Genomic DNA, 17,095 nt, shown 5'->3' on the forward strand with positions numbered 1-17,095 from the left:
AGTTTATTGTGCAACTCTGCAGAAAATGTTTGGCTTTTAAATCCACATTTGTGAAAAGCTAAAAACTCTTGGCCCCTCAGTCCTCCTATGATGGACCCCACTGGTCACACCACATCTTTATCTGGTTGTGTTGTGTCTTTTTGTGGACGTTTTGTGTGTCTTTGTTGTCACTTTGAGCCTCATAATGTGGTTGATTTGTGTTTTTGGAGGGGGGTCACTGTGTCGTTTAGCTGAGCTCCATGACTGACCAAATGAACATTTGGTTGAACAGGCTATGGGCCTATCTGATACAACTCAGACTGACAGGATCCTTATGAGAGTAGACTTTCTTCTGATGAGTACATTTTTGTGCTTTTAAAAAGAGAGAGGTATATTTACCGACGCTGGCCTGAGCAGTTCTTGCTCCAGCACCTGAACCCGGGGAGTGATGAATGATCCCAGCCTTTCAGCATTTTAATGTGCAGGCGTTTGTCTGAGGCACCTAAACGCAGCATCGGGGTCCTGCGGTGTTTGCGCATGCCCGACAAGTGTTGCTGCCGTAGCCAGACAGCAGCACGGAGAGCCGAGACACCGGGGAGGGTCTCTACATTTTAACAACAAAACCAACATTATATCTCCACAAAATGAAGTTACCTTACTCATAGATTCATGAGGAGTAAGTATGACCCTCTTTAATACGGGTGGCGTCGGTGTTTGTGGCGAGCGGAGAGCTGAAGTTTGCTGAGCAGCTGGCCTGCTCTCAGCAAAGCACAAAGAAGCTCCTTATTTATTGTGGAGCTTGGCTCGAGCTAACGCACTCTACGACGTTGTTTCACCCGGGTTAACGTCCACTAAAGGCGGCCACCGTGGCCCCTGTCTCCGGCCCTGGTTCGTGTTGTGTCACCGGACCGGTCCTGTTACCTTCATTAGCTCGGTACTAACTTTTATTTATCTATATAAATCGCAGCAGATTGGATGGGGGGCAGGAAGGCTGGACAGATGCTAACGTTACCCAGCAGCTGAGTGTGTGAAAGTTAACCTGCTGAGGAATGAATAAATAAATACATGTGATTCAACGCGGACAAAGGTCAGCAGAGGCTTTAGCTGAGGACTCACCGTGTGACCTGAGTCTGTGGAAAAAAAGGTCACATTATTAATGAGGATGCTTCTCCTCCTCATCTCCCTGAATGGAAACTCTTGGACTTGTAGTCAAATGCGTTTTTGATTCTGTGTTGAGTTAACACAAGGACCAGTTTAAAAAAATTATGTGGTTGGTTGAACCCATTACAAGTCAAGTCAGCTCTAGTGAACCAGTTGGTGAATCACAGACTGACTGACTGACTGTAAAGTCTGTGGTGATGAATCTGCGGAGCGATGTGTGAGCAAGAGGAGAAACCTCCCTACCAAACCCCCTCAGGACGCAGCTCTCTTTTGTTTCTCGTCGGAATGTATTAGAAATCAGATGATCGATTGGGCAGCTGTTTTGATATGCGATGACTCACTCAGGTCATTTTCCATGGTAAAGGAGAGGAATTTAGATTAAAGCATTGAATGAGCAGAGATGCTGCTTATGTAAAGTCAGTGTTTTGATAGATACATCTGTGTTGGTATGAACAGGTTTAGTGTTTGGTGGTCTGAATGACACCTGATCCACCACTCAGTGAGGTGGGTGTCAGAGCCAGTGCTGAGTGCTGACCAGGTGAGTTGGATCAGTGAAGCCACATCACTGCATGTCTGATGGAGATGTGTATGTTTCTTAATCTTATCCTTGTTGCAAATGCTGTGTTTTTATGTTAGACCTGTGATGTAAGCTACTGTAACAGCCCGTGTCAGCTGGTGGTCACTACAGCAAATGCTTGAGCCATATCAATAGGTGATTGGGTTTGTAGAAAATAAATTCAGCTATTTTATAACAATTGATTTTTGAGGTGAAAACCTTTTCTAATCTCCAGCATCTGAACTGAGATTATAAACTGTGAGAACATTCAACGTCTCTGGCTTTTGGACGGTTGGTTGGGAAACACAAAGATGACTTTGTATCAGCCCTGTGATCTGATCAGGAAATAGCTCGGTTACTGTAATGGTTACTCACACATTTTATGCCAATTCATCATTGATTCACAATCTATGATTAATCACTGGTTGACTGGTGTTTGTGAATTTAAGTTGATGAGTGCTCTCATTTTGATTTGTCTCCGTATTTTCATAGTATCACCTCCTAAAACATATTTATCAGGGGCTTTGTTTCTCTCACTGACTCCCTCTCCTGTGAGTTTGGAAGAAGAGAGCTGTGTCCTGGTCCCATGCTTGGGTCTCTGTGATGTTTTGTTGAACAGAAAAAATCAGCTTCTCTCTGCGAGGTGCACAGAGCGAGCTTTTACAGAACCATGATGTCAGTTTATTACCAGCTGCCATTTGCAAAAGGTCAAACTGCACTGGATGTGAAAATAGGCGATAGCGAAGTCATCTCACACCAACGTAAGTGTCTGTCAGCGGCTGACTTGCGCCTGCTCTGTTTCTCCCCAGTATGGTGAGGAGAAGGTGTCCCATGCTGCATTAGTGGAATAGTGACATGCTGGCCTGTCTGCCAGCATCAGGTGACCCTACCATCAGACTTCTCTCCCGTACGCAGATGAACACTGGACTTCAGAAATGTGAGTGCTTTCTCCATCATGATGTTTTTATGTCTATTTTAATGAGTCGTTTTCAGCTTCAGGGGTGGAGCTGGTTCACATTCTCATTTAGCCATCACTCAATAACTAAGGTTTACATGAAACGGACTGATTCTACAACACTGCCATTGTTTCTGACCCATTCAAGTGCTAAACATTTTTCAGTATATTGAATTGAATTGAATTGAATTGAATTTTATTGAATTGAAAGTACTTTATTAATCCCAGTGAAGGGAATTTAAATGTCACCGTGTACAGGACAGCCAACACACAACATGACAACATAAAAAAAAAAAAAAATGGCACACGGTACTAGGCTATATTTTTAAAGTATTTTGTATTTGTTGGCTTTTCAGGCCTTTATTGGATAGGACAGTAGAGAGACAGGTAACAGGGAGACAGAAAGAGGGGGAATGACATGCAACAAAGGCGTTGTTTAGTTTGGTGGGTAGAGCAGGCGCCCCATTTGCAGAGACTGTGGTCCTCGCCGCAGCCGGGCCCCTATCGAATCCTGACTCGGGCGGCCCATTGCTGCATGTCATTCCCCCTCTCTCTGCCCCCCATTTCCTGTCTCTCTTTACTACTACACTATCAAGTAAAGGCAAAAAGCCCCCAAAATATACTCAATATCAATGTAATAAAGTGTTACACTTTAAAGGATGTAAATCTTCAGAAAAGAAAACTGTGCTACCTGCCACCTGCAGCCTAACAACAGTGATCATGAATTTTAAAGTGGAAAGCTCACAGTTAAGTGCTTCACTTGAATATGTAATTGTTGTATTTTGTTGTGACTGTTGTTACACTGTGCGTTTGATGCAAAACATTAATGGGGGTGAAGTGCGGTTTTTGTTCTCCATAAAAGGCCCTGACAGCTGTAATGACTACACAGCTGTGTGTGTAGCAGAGGAAAGTGCAGCTCACACTGTGTAGAACATCACACCCACACTGTGCCTATTGTGTGACAATGTAGTGTGGAGGATATTATAGGACATAGTGCTGTATGTTGCTGTGCTTTCCTGTTGTCTGACCTGTCCACACATGTTGCAGGGGAAACTACACAGAAGATGAGATCTGCCAGCTACCCAACCCCAGCAGAGTTGGATGCCTATGCTAAGAAAGTTGCCAACCACCCTCTGACCATCCAGATCTTCCCCAACAGTGTCAAAGTACCTCAAAGGAAGCACATTCGACGCACAGTCAACGGGCTCGACACATCGTCATCCAGCCAGCGTCACAGTCCCTACCCCTCTCAGGTAAGCGCCAGCGGGGGCCTGTTGGCTGTCCTCGGCGCGCCTGCCAAAGGCGTCATCAAAGAATCCGACGGCTGCCGCGCTCGACACCTCCACAAGGCCATCATGAACCCTCACAGTGGGCCGTACCCCACTCAAAGCACTTTAAATCTCCCTCAGCCTGCACCTCACCTACAGGGCCCGCCTCCGGCCGCGGTCCAGGCTGCCCAGAAGCAGGGCATGGTTCACCCACAGGCGCTGCAGCAGCAGCAGCAGCAGCAGCAAAGCATGACTCACCCTATGACTTTACAGCAGCCTCAGACTATGCCTCACCCGCAGGCTCTACAACAAAGGAACATGGCTCATTCACAGGCTCTGCAGCGGCAGCAGAGCCTGTCCCAGGTTCAGACTTCACAGCAGCAGAGATTGGCTCATCCACAAGGGATACAGAGGCAGCAGAGTCTGCCTCACCCCCAGGCTCTGCAGCAGGGCCAGTCGTGTCCGTCGGTCGGCCCGCAGCAGCATCTCTCTCATCTGCAGACACTGAAGCATCAGGCAGCTCCTCAGCAAGCTTTACTTACGCAACAAGGAGTGACTCAGGATCTGCGCCACATATCTGATGGAGCTCAGCTTCCGAGCCTGCAGCACACCCAGGGCCTCGTCGGTTCGCAGCCCCTCCCTCAGGCTGTGGGTGCGGGACCCCCCACCATGCCTAACAGCCTCCAGCAGCCCCTGCCCGGGGCATACGGGCCCCGGAAGCTCCCCGACGCAGATGCCCCACCAAATGTAACTGTATCTACCTCCACCATCCCACTGTCCATGGCAGCCAGCCTGCATCAGAACCGGCCCAGTGACCTGAGCAGCATCGTGCACCAAATCAACCAGTTGTGCCAGGCGCGGGCTGGCATGGGCACCACCTCAGTCTGTGAGGGCCAGATCGCAAACCCCAGCCCCATCAGCCGCAACCTGCTGATCAATGCCAGCTCAAGGGTGTCCTCTCACCACCCAGCCCTGGGCATTGTGCCTAGCTGTCTCATGGTGGGACCCCCAGACAAAGCTACAGCTCAGCCTCCTAGTGCTCTCCACTCACAGCCCAATATAGCTGCCACTAATAGTATACCTGCCTTTCACACTGACCCAGAGAAGGTACAGCTCCAGCAGCAACAGCTTCAGCACCATTTACAACAGCAGCAGCAGCAGCAGCAGCAGCAGCAACAACAACATCTACAACAACTACAGCAGCTGCAGCTTCCGCCGCAGCAGCGATCCTGGGCCCAGCACCAGCTGGCCCACATGCAGCAGCCCCCCGAGGGGGCCCATCCCTGCAAGAACCCGAGGATGGAGGCTCCAGTTGAGTGTGCTTTCCCCTCTCAAAACCTGAACTACTCCCATAAGCTACCAAACACTGCACAGCCCTTCCCTCTGAAACACCCAGCAGAAAAACCCCGACCTTCGTCCCCCGTCAACTGCCCAGTAGGTTCGATGCCTTACGTCAACAGCCACTACATGCAGCCACTGTGGGGCAGCCTTCCCGCCACAACAGGTAACAATGGGTCTGGCCCTCAGGATCTCCCAGTGGCTTTCCAGGGAGGGCAGGCTGCTGCCTCCTCTGACCGCATCCCAGGGGCAAAGTACAGGCCAGGGAAGGAGGGCCCTAGCGGCCCGCCTAAGTTAATGCAGAATGTGGATTTCTTAGGAGCGGACTTCCAGATGCCCAACTTTCAGGAGCAGAACTTGGATGTGATGGAGAAGATGCACAGGTCAGCCATGGGCCAAGCTCAGGAGCCCAGTAATGGCAGAGCTGTCCACGCTCATCACCCAGGCTACCGTTAAGGCGTGTGCTTATCCCCTCTTGGTGTCTTGAGTTTAGTCTCTACAGCTACTTTCAGCTTCTGTGGTTTATTCTTTAAGATCTTGCAAGTGATCAATTACATTTTATTGCTTCAGAGCTTGATTTGTAGACCCACCAGGTTGTGATGATTCAAAGTATTCCTCAGGTCTTAAGCCATGTCGTACCTTTTTTTTGTTTTTTTTGCAGATGAAGGGTTTTTGAGGTTGACGTCCACGGTTGAGTAGATTTCCTCTTTTCATCACTGGTATGGATGTGCTGCTTTTTTCTCATGTATATATTGAGTCCTAAAATCCTCACAGCAGCTGAGAATATGCTTGTCACATGATTGTCACAGTGCTTCTCTGAGTTTGACAACATGGAACAACTCAACCTTTTTCAGCATTTGTGGCCTTACAACTGCCCAAAGGCATGATTCTGGATGTCCTTGTGTAATGTTTTTTTTTTTTTTTTTGCAGTTATTTATCCTCTAAACAGGTTTGTGATCCATTTAAATTAGAAGGTTACATGTATATGCAATTAATAAGACTGTTGTCCCAGGAGCTCCCTCCCTCAGTTGAGGTGTACACTGTTAAGTGAGAGCCACGGCTCCTCTGTCAGGAATACAACATGGCTTTGGAACTGCACAGTGAGCGGTCCAGGTAGTTTTTGCGCCGCTGCGCAGACAGCCAGCGACGCAAAAACAGTGAACCTTCCACTGCTGAGCAGAGTTTAGTTCTATATAAGACAAACCCAGCACTAGCAAAAACAGTAACATCCTCTGTTCTTTTTCGAGTTGCAACTAGGTTTCTCTTACAGATGGAAAGTTTAAAGTGCCCTCTTGTGTGTGATATTTCGAGAGTAGTTATTCTTTTATTACAGTTTTTTGTTGTATTTCTGTAGATGGTCCTACTTGAAATGTAGAAATTACTTTTTAAATGTTATGGTTAACATTTGGCAAAAGGAGCAGAAACTCCATTAGCCCGTATTTGTCTATAGCTAATGTAAACAGAATGGCATCCCATTATCATTGAAATGGTTTATATATGTGAAAAGCAAATTGATCACTTGCAAGCATGCAAGTACTTCAAATAATGCAAGTTGGGAAAATGCTTCATTTCCCCTCCGACACATTTCCTCACCACTTTACTACTGTAATGCAAGTGAATTGATGTGGTGTGGACATTATCTGTGTGGCTTGTGGTGGGCTGGTCATCTACTAATCACCAGCCTCGCCCTGTGTCGTATTTCTGCTACCTATAAAGAAAACAAGAACATTTACTGCAGGTTGTTTTGCTAGACGCGTCTAGCACGAAGCTCTGGACCCATTCGCCCCCTCTAAGTCCTGTTGTCCGGGCGTATGTTGCTCTGCTGTCCTCTAGCCTTCTGGAAAAAGCCTTAAATGTCACAGTAGTTATCCTCCAACCATAACGGACTTTCTTTGCCAGGATCCTAAATTATGTATGGCTTTGTTGTGAGAGAAAGAGGTCTTTTCTTTTTCTTTTCTTTTCACTGAGCTTCGTTTCATTTGAAAACTGTTCAAACTGTACTGTCGGATCATTGGGCATTGTTCATATGTTTAGGCAGTGGGAATGGGAGATATTGCCTTAAATGGAAATATTAAGGCAATATTGCCGCTCATACCTGTTCATAAATCACCCATCCTACTGTCGCAAATGTTGCCTAATTATCAAGGGTTTAAGATGATTTTAAGATTAAAATATGAATAGTATTTAGCAGAATTAGAAGGTTAAGTAGAACAGGGCTGTAGCAGTTATTTTAAAGTATTTGGACTGTGTTTTAGTTGTTATACTTAATAAATATCCTGATATGGTTTCTTAATTTATTTTTCGGACCACTGCATCCTGAAGCCATAGGTGATTTCACATTTGGTGCCATAGGGGACACACATAGACGCAGACAAACTAAACTGTAAACTGATTGTCTGCGCTCAAGAGGCAAATAAGAAGTTTGCATCTATGCTTTTATCTGATGTCTTTCACAACGCCGACCACGTCTCCCTCTCTGAGTCGCTCTCCGAACTCAGTACAGGTCAAACCAGAGAAAGAACGGTGAGATGACGCGTCACCTTCAGAGAAAGACAGCCAAGATGCGAGCTGTACCTTTTATCTGGATTTTGGTTTTCATACTTGATGGCAGTTTATTTTATTTCCTGGCTCTCATTTTTGATGTGCCTGCCCCTTGAAGCTGCTATTGAATTTAATCTTAACTCACACTAGTATGATTTGTGCGTGCGTGTGTATGAATAGTAATGATGTATGGGCTGTATCAGTGAAAAATAAGTTTCTATTTATGGGATGGGTGAAGGAAGGGTGAAAATTGCCACCACTGCAATGCTGGTAAACAGGTCAATGACTGTTTGTCTATTTACCAAACATATTTTGGACACGATTCTAAATGACCAGTGTTGAAAGTGACCAAGTGATTTTCAGGAGTCTGTCCCACTGTGGCCTATAGACAGACACCTTCCCGGCCTGCTGGGCTCTCTGTAACTACAAGTCCACAGTCACCGAGTGAAAACACTAAACTATTTAGACCTGTCCTGTTAATTCTGAACTGCCTCGTTACAGCCCAAACATAGTCAGGTTCTACAGTTTCATATGAAGTGCCTCCACTGGGCTTAGTATGGAGAAATGTGTGAATGGACGTCGAGTGTGTGTACGTATGTTAAGCTTGGGTACTTGCACACAGGTGTGCACGAAGTTTATCTCTGATGGGGGACCAAGCCTCTTAGTGTAACTACTGATACTGTGTCATGGACTGAAGTCCTGAAGTGTGCCACGATTCCTAGACACTGTAGGGATGTGTGAACTGTTTGCTGCTGACTCACTGACCAAAGTGACCAAGCGTCCCTCTCTGTAACCCCCCCCCCCCCTCTGGCCAAAAGCCTTGGCAACCTTGTAGTAGGAGCTGATGTTCTAACAGTAATAAGCAACAACCTGGGGACATAAAGCAGAGCTGCTGCCCTCGTCTGGACGGTGAGAAAAAACCCTGTGAAATGAAAGTTTAAAGATGTGAAGAGAGCATAAAAAATCTAGAGCGAGTGGTTCCTGTCTGCACAGTCCACCCCAAAGTTTTCCTCTCTAAAAGGAAAAAAAGATACAGGTGTTGTGGTGTCTAACCAGAACTTACTGTATGTTTTGTGGTTCCATTTCACAATATTATTACCATGTAGAAATCTTGTCACCCACAGTACATGTTAATATGCACTGTCTGAATCTAGTCTACTTAAGCACATTGCAGCTCATGTTCGTTGACGCAGATGGCAATATTTATTGGGGCACAGCTATGTAACAACTCTCTCTAGATTTATCTTTACTCCAGTTAATGATTATCTTTGATGATCAAAGATCTATCATGTGAACGGTGGTGGAGGGGGGCCTTACTTTCTCTACTTTGTGAAAATGTGATATTCCAGTTTTGCCTAACCTTCAGGAATAAAATGTCTTGCACAAACATTCCCCCTAACCAAAATAAAGTTTGCAAACACAAAGCCTTTGAGTGACTGTATTTTTTTTATCCACATAGACTGTCAAGATATAAATGCATGTTGGAGCCAATGTATAGTGAATACATTTTTTGTTTTTTCAGTAAATAAAAATTCAATCAATCATTTAAGACCTATAGTCTACAGACGTAGCCTGTTTACAAAAACAATTCAATTAGTTATTGTGGTAATCAGAGGTGAGAACGTCTGTTTTTGCCATTTCCCCTAGTCAATGGTGCAGCTTCTTTTTTAGAATATGAAGTGGGAGGGAGGATGAGCACACTCACATTTATTTGTAGAAAGGCTTTATGAGATTTCTAAACTGTCTTCAGTGCATCATGTCAGGAAGCATCCTGTGTTTGGAGGAGATCAGATGAATGACACGCCACGAAGACGCCAAGCTATAGTTCAGTATGTATGATAATGTGTTTTGAACTGATCCTGTCTGCCCTGGAAAACACCACAGTGTGTTTGTCAAGTGTGCAATGCACAGACAGGGATGGGTGTGCTCTGTATGACTGCATTATCTTATAGAGGCCTTTTATATCTTTGAGCATGATGTAAGCTACAGGAGAAGATATTGTGGAAATACATTTTTACAGGAAGCATTGGGCTGATAGAATAAAAACTTTTTTCCAAATAAAAACAGAAATTCATCTTTTAATACGACTCACTCAGCATTTAAAACACAATTGAAATCCACACCTAGGCATTTAAAAACACTCTTAAAACACATTCAAAAACACAATCACAACAGATGGAAACACAGTACTCTATATTATGTATTATTTCGAGCAGTTATTGCAGAAGAGATGAAAGATTTCTTGTGTTTTTCCGGGCCAGTGAGGTTATGTAGCGTCTGCCTGATGGCAGCAGCATGAGGAAGTGGTGTAGAGGGAGGGTCCTCAGTAATCAGGGTGTCTTTCCTCATCACTAAGCACCATATTAAAACTGACAAGTGTTTTTCTTTTTAAACTGTACTTGATGGTTTGTGTTGAACACATTTGCTGAATGGTGCTGCTTTTACTGCCTTGTAATACACTAGTTAGAAATATATCATGAAACACAGCAACATTTTAGATGTGTTAAGGACAACACTTCTTGTTTGCAACTAGGCAGAGCCTAAGAGTACATTCAATGAATGTGATGATAAATGTTGGATGATTTTAAGACTGATTGTTGTGTTGCCATCAGACAGAGGGAGATGTAATTTAGCATGAATGAACTAAATGTAGTGATACAAAATAAAACTAACCTCCAAACCCTGCAGTGATTTTGTTTGGTCAGTTGTGAGAAGCAGAAATTATTTTTTAAGTTGGTACTGTGAAGCTTGCAAAGATGAGCAACACTGGTATAAATTTGAAGTTGTAGTCATGTGTCAGGTCAAGTGTAAATAACTGCTTACTCCAATGCTGGACTGAGGACAGACTACACACTATAGTGACTCACTATACCAGACTGTCTTTGACCAGGCTTACTTCAATAGAAGATAGAGAGGTCCCAACTGGCTGTGTAGCCTAGCAGAGCCAGCCCAAGGCATAAGCCAACTAAGCACTTGCTATAGTGAGTGACTTCTGTTGATCCCTAGAAAAACCCTCAACTGTTGCTGTTGCACTTCAAATTGTTGTTGCACATTGCCGTTGCAGTTTATTAAAAACAAACAACAAAAAAACAACAGATGACTCGTTTACAACAAATGCATTATTGGTTTATTTTGTTACTTTTAGGTCTAGATGATATTCAATATCCCACTTCCTATATCACTTTGAATATTAAGTGCAAATCAACCCCAGGCCGCACTTTTAGCTGATTCGTAATGACAGTTTAGAAAAATGAAATAAGTTTGTAGTAAGTGTGTAAATGATCAATAATCAGAAGAATTATTGGCAGAGGGCCCTAAAATAAAATTTTGCTTAGGGCCCCATGGAGGCTTGGACCGGCCCTGCTATGTAGCAAATAGAAAAACTTCAATGTTTAGGAAAAACATGTGGCAGATTATACAGCAGCTGATCTTGAATCAAAACACAGACTACTGGGTTTGATTTTTTTCTGTCAAATCGACAAATCCCTCGGTGTCACACTACCACACAGTTTGAGTTCACTTATGCACTCATGTCACTGTGTCGAGGTCACGTGCAGTCGTTCTCCCGCTGGAACCAAAGACAACTGAGGAGTTCAAACATGGAACTGTTTTAAGAACTGTAACGTTCTGAACCTCATTGTTCATCGGTACCGCTAGTAGCCTATAGGTGTTTGTGAACTGCGCTGAGTTTCCCTGTGTTTTATCCAGTGAAATTTAGAAAAAGAGTAAAGTAAACAGGATCCAAAGTGCTTAAGGTTACATCAATGGCTTGGTAAGTAGCACGTCCTGTTTGTGTTTGTGTTTGTTTTGTTTTTTTGTGTGTATTCACTGCTATCCACACTTAAAGTTGATTATTGTAGTTGTAAGTTAGTTTGTTGTGATTTCGTACATATTTTTGCATCAGTATTGCTATTTACATCATGGCGAGAGTAATGGCTGGAATTATTTATGATATCATCACAACAGGAGACTAAAGTCACTGTAGGCCTAGTTACGGTTTGTGTGTTGCTGTCCATACCTTTTTGTTTCATGACTGTCTCATGTAAAGTGTACCTACTGTGTAATTATCCACTTAAGTCAAGCTCCTCTGCTGCCAAACATGCCCAAGTATTTTGGTATCAGTGGTCCCATCAGTGAGGACCTGCCTGAGGAGGCTGACTTGGTCCAGACCAAGAAACTGATTGACATGCTCAAGTCCTATGGTGTGTTTGAGGACGACTCGGAGCTACAGCACAGGTTTGACACCTGTTTGTTTCTGTGTCATTGCCTCCACCTTCTTTTTTCATAAAGCCTGGAGAGGTAGAACTGAAAAAAAAAGTTTTTTTTTTTTTAACATGTTCTGTGTCTTGCATTGAAATCTCTCTCCTGGGGTGTTTTTACTATGAGGAGAGTGATAAAAAGCAGCATCCTCAGCAAACTTTTGTGGCGCTAATACAAGGGGCAGAGCTCATGTGAATAGGACAAAAGCATGCTTTGCTTGAATTGTCGATATTTGTACGTAAGCTGCATCTTATCTGCAGAGAGATGGTCATGACAAGACTGGAGTCCCTTTTTAAGGAGTGGCTCAAAGAAATATGTGTAGAATTGGTAAGAAATAGTTGATTCAATGTTTTTTTTTTTTTTAAATAACATAAATGTTATTGCATAGACAATTTGATCCTCAATGCTTTTTGATTTTTAGAACGTACCTGAATCTGTCACTGCAAATGTTGGAGGAAAAGTCCTTCCCTTTGGCTCCTACTATCTGGGAGCTCACTCAAAAGGTAATTCAGAGAGTCTTTCTTTCACCGCATTCAGAGCATAGTAGGACTGTGGCAACTTGTCCTAAACTGTGTTTTTTTGTCTTCATTCTCCTTTTTGCACCGTTGCACAATGGTCGAGACAATGGTCTATTTAAATCTAGACTTTCCTATGATGTGAATCTTTGTTTGACAGGTGCTGACATTGATGTCCTTTGTGTGGGACCTGGATTTATTGACAGAAAGGAGTTCTTTACCTCCTTCTATGAGAAGCTGAAAGCCCAGCAGGAGGTCAAAGATATACAGGTAAGTCATATCAGTGATTTATTACAAACAAGTCAAAGGAGATTTTTCACCCTAGTGCTGTGAGTGACAGTGTTATGTCCCTTAGGCCATTGAGGAAGCATTTGTCCCTGTCATTAAACTGTCCTATGATGGAATTGAGGTAATTTGTCCTGAGAAATCAACATAAACTCTGCTGTCCACAGTATTTTCAATCGAAGTTTTGTCTGCATGTGTCTGAGTTGTTGTTGTGTTTTTCTAGATCGACATGGTCTTCGCCCGTATAGCACGGAAGAGCGTCTCTGAAAAAATCAACCTTCTTGATGACAAGTGGTTACAGAACATAGACAAACACTGCGTCAGGAGTCTCAATGGTAAACATCAGATTAAAGCACCCAACTGGGAATCATGCAGTGTTAGATGACAGCTGCGCTTATTTGTTGTATAACAGTCTACAAAACTGTTCATTTGTGGTTTGCCCCTTTGGTTCTGTTTGTGTGCTCATTCTTGTTTTCATTTTTTTTATACAGGCTACAGAGTTACAGAAGAAATACTGAACCTTGTGCCAAATGTTCATAACTTCAGACTTACACTGAGAGTCATCAAGCAGTGGGCCAAATGTGAGTTGAACACACAGAATAGTTGGATCTACAATGGGTGACGGTGCTGATGTTCTTTCAAACAAGAAAGATTGGTGATGAGTTTTAATATAAAGGGGAAAGACTTCACAAGGACAGTGTTTCATTATTCTAAAACTGTTATATTATTCTCTTTTTTATACCAAGGCTTATGTTTTTCAATGTCCCATGTAGCCATGGATATTTTGTCTGGTCTTTCTAAACATCTGTTGTTTAAACTTGGACTCAATTAATAACAGTTGGAAGCAAAAGTGATGTAAAATGAAATAGAGGTATGAACTCTTATGTAAGTCTTACACAACTCTGTCCTTTTGTTTCCCTTCAGGCCGTAACATATACTCAAACAAGCTGGGCTTCTTAGGCGGTGTATCATGGGCCATACTGGTGGCCAGAATCTGTCAGGTTTACCCAAACGCTACAGTCTCCACTTTGGTTATCAAATTCTTCAAGGTCTACTCCATGTGGTGAGTTGTCTCAGCACTGCTGATGCATTTGTTAAATGATAACACCAGGCTCTGATAATTGGATCTTGAATTATTTTAATTTAAACCCAATTGCCTATTTCATCTCATCTCTTGGTGCATAGACTCCAGTTATGCATTTATTACAGAATCATCTAAGCTCTGTAAGACACGTGTTGCTGGCTGCAAAACATCAATCCAACTCACTTGGTGCATTTCTCCTAACGTCAACCTTTCTCAATATTTGAGAAATAATCTGAACACACATTTGGTGTATAATAGGGCTTTTGAAACTTTGAAGCTGCATTTAAAGGTTGCACATTTGAAATCTTGTGTTGTGTGTCAGGGAGTGGCCGATTCCAATTCGCCTGAGGATCGTGGAGAACCGCCACTACAACCTTCCCTTCTGGGATCCCAGGGTGAGGGCTCAGCACAGAATCATGGTGAGCGAGTCCATTACCAAACGCATGTAAGCTTGACAGTCTGTGTTCCTCTGTATTTCTAGTTTAATCTGGGTGACCGCTGCCATCATATGCCCATCATAACCCCAGCGTACCCGCAGCAAAACACAGCATTCAACGTGTCTCCTTCCACTTATTCTGTCATCACAGCAGAAATTGAACGGGGTATGTAGTCACTTGGCTGACAACCACCAGTTGCTCCTGTGCACTGCCTGCATTGTGGGCCCATGAATCATTGGAGTACAAATAAGTCGTTTTTGAGGTTGCAACTTGAAGTACTGTGCTTGACCTAGGTTTAGTGATGAGGTTTTGTTTCTTTGAGTCTGAAACAAGCTTTTTCTTCCTCATCCACAGGCCACGTAATCGCTCAACAAATACAACAGGGAAAAGCTGACTCGTCCGAACTCTTTGAAACACCAGACTTTTTTGAGAAATTCCAGTATGTATTGAGCTACCTGATTATAAAAATAAGCATAACTGTGTTTGCAGACCTTTATATTTGATGTTTTTTGTTATTTTCTTGTATGTGTACCGTTGTACAAAAGGAAACTGTAGCTTGCCAACTATTTAAGGAAGACTCATTGTTGCTGTTGTATTTAATCATGTCCAGAACTATTTGTGCAGTTATTAAGTGAAACACAGACTGACACTGACTGAGTTATTTAAGAAGTGAATCGTCTCTTTTTTGTTGCTGTGCAAAAATGAACATGTCTGCAATGAATGTGCCGACAGTTTTTTGTTTGTTTGCTTTTTATTGCTGTTATTAATTGGAAATGTCGACTTGGGTGTCCAAGTAATTTCCGAGGACGTGGGTCATGTTGTTGTTTCTGTGCAGATAGAAGAGTATGTTGTGTACTTCAGTGTCTCAAACCTGAATGTTTGGAAGGATTTGAGGTTCAGATTTCAAAGAGTAATTCAATATATGGACTGGAGCCAGTTATAAAATATTTGGAAATCACTATTGATCTTGTCTTATATATTGCTGTGCGGACTGTTGAAGTTTTCCATCACTTTGTACGCTGCCTGTAATGTTTCTCCCTAAGTTGATGTTAATGTTGCGTCCAAACTTTGCTGTTGATTTTTGTGTTAAATGTCTTGTTTAAATAAACCAGCTGTGTGGTCTGACCTCATGACCTTACTCTCACCTCTCATGAATTTCGACTTTATCTCATTTTCACGGTTACTTTTGAAACTGTTGGATTAGAGCAGGCAGTGTTTTGATGTGACTAATGATCCAGTTATTATCCTACGGAGGAACATTCATCAACACACCGAGCAGTTGTGTACAGCTGTTGATGTGAATTTTTAAAATTGTGTTGTTGACTTTTTTTGGCATTGTATACACAAACAGATCATCTCAATTTAAAACAATAAAGGTTGTAATATAATGGACCTAATGAAGACTACTATCCATCTTTGTATGCTGATGTTACTCATTATGCTGAACAGTAACCTGACATGCTTCAATCACATTGATCTTTGTTGGTAAAATGGAAATTAATATTTATGTGATAGCCCTGTTTGGGTACAACGGCCCAGCATCTATTGTAATTTATTGTAAATGAGGTTGCTCCTCAATATATTTCCGAGTTTAAATGAAGGTTATGATAATATTAGTAATCTGCACTGTCTGCTGCTATTGTTGTGCCTCTTTTCTTTCAAGGCATTACATTCTGCTCCAAGTCAGTTCTGCCACAGAAAAGGAGCATCCTCAGTGGTGAGTTCAAGTAAAACAGGGAGGAGTGTTGACATTTTTGTAGACAACTTTGGGTGAAAACACCCAACACACACATCATTAATGTCTTTGGGAGAAAAAAAAACTTTTTTCCTGAAAATGTTTTGATATCTGTGTCAGGTCTGGCCTGGTGGAGTCTAAAATCAGACATCTGGTGGGACTTCTGGAAAATTATGAAAATGTAAACCTGGCTCACGTTCATGTCCAGCCCTTTCATGAACACAGGACGGACAATAACAAGTAAAGACATGGTTTTATGGTTGTATTTGACCTGTTTCTATCCTGTGCGTTTACTCTTAATGAGGACGCACGAGGCATTCCCTGACCTGTGTTCCTTATTGACTTCTGTTTCAGAGATGGAGTGAGCACATCGTGGCTCATTGGGCTGTTTATGGCCTCAGATACAGACAGGTCTAAAAAGCAGAAAATAGACCTGACCTCAGATCTCATTTTATTCACGAATACTAGTATGTTGTTTTCCCTTTGCTCCACCTCCCAAATTTCAAATAAATGGAGCAATGATGTGTAAAATGACGATGTTGGTGTTTTGCTGCTGCAGTGTACATCCAGGCAAAGAGCTTGAAGATATATGAAGGGGGAATGACCATATCTGCCATGTACAGTCCCAGAGAGAAACTCTACTGGAAGATGCCTAATGGTGGAAGCAAAAGGTTTTTTACTGCAAAACCAAAACCTGAAGTGAGCCACAAAACTGCCTCTACAGTGCAACAACTTAGTCACACACAACCTGCCAGCACAGACAGAAAGAGAAAAAGCTTGCCTCAGTCTGAAACGCCAGCAAGGAGAATAAAAGCTGACAAGGTTTGTCCGACCATGTCATGCTGCTTTTGATGTCAACAACTATTAGTTTCTGCTGTGGAAATGTCCTACATGTTAGCAATGAATAGTTCACCATTACAGGAGATTTGCCTGTTTGCTTTCTGGCTGATACAAACCCTTCGTCCTCCACAGGAATCAGTG

At 42.9% G+C, this 17,095-nt stretch overlaps 2 protein-coding genes across 2 annotated transcripts; both read left to right on the top strand.

Moving 5' to 3' along the window:
* Positions 1 to 458: 458 nt before the first annotated feature.
* Positions 459 to 9,222, top strand: LOC146976133 (protein FAM222B-like). The gene is made up of 3 exons (XM_085795659.1): positions 459 to 655; positions 2,506 to 2,633; positions 3,699 to 9,222. Exons 2-3 carry the CDS (start codon positions 2,552 to 2,554, stop codon positions 5,711 to 5,713), a joined length of 2,097 nt encoding a protein of 698 aa, XP_085651785.1. The 5' UTR covers positions 459 to 655; positions 2,506 to 2,551; the 3' UTR covers positions 5,714 to 9,222.
* Positions 9,223 to 11,897: 2,675 nt separating this feature from the next.
* On the top strand, positions 11,898 to 14,882 carry LOC146976134 (poly(A) polymerase type 3-like). Its single transcript, XM_085796687.1, has 11 exons — positions 11,898 to 12,034; positions 12,319 to 12,385; positions 12,480 to 12,561; positions 12,734 to 12,843; positions 12,929 to 12,982; positions 13,082 to 13,193; positions 13,350 to 13,439; positions 13,783 to 13,921; positions 14,265 to 14,337; positions 14,424 to 14,544; positions 14,734 to 14,882. Exons 1-11 carry the CDS (start codon positions 11,898 to 11,900, stop codon positions 14,880 to 14,882), a joined length of 1,134 nt encoding a protein of 377 aa, XP_085652813.1.
* Positions 14,883 to 17,095: the final 2,213 nt, after the last annotated feature.

The sequence above is a fragment of the Trachurus japonicus genome, chromosome 13, assembly GCF_045865225.1.
Source record: "Trachurus japonicus isolate A0001 chromosome 13, Traja_1.0".
NCBI lineage: Eukaryota > Metazoa > Chordata > Actinopteri > Carangiformes > Carangidae > Trachurus > Trachurus japonicus.

Bases quoted from the DNA above. Each gene is read 5' to 3' on its own strand.
- LOC146976133 (XM_085795659.1), top strand. From the start codon at position 2,552: ATGCTGGCCTGTCTGCCAGCATCAGGTGACCCTACCATCAGACTTCTC. The intron at 2,634-3,698 runs GTGAGTGCTTTC...CACATGTTGCAG, and splicing joins GAACACTGGACTTCAGAAAT to GGGAAACTACACAGAAGATG.
- LOC146976134 (XM_085796687.1), top strand. From the start codon at position 11,898: ATGCCCAAGTATTTTGGTATCAGTGGTCCCATCAGTGAGGACCTGCCT. The intron at 12,035-12,318 runs GTTTGACACCTG...TCTTATCTGCAG, and splicing joins GACTCGGAGCTACAGCACAG to AGAGATGGTCATGACAAGAC. The intron at 12,844-12,928 runs GTAAGTCATATC...TATGTCCCTTAG, and splicing joins AGGAGGTCAAAGATATACAG to GCCATTGAGGAAGCATTTGT.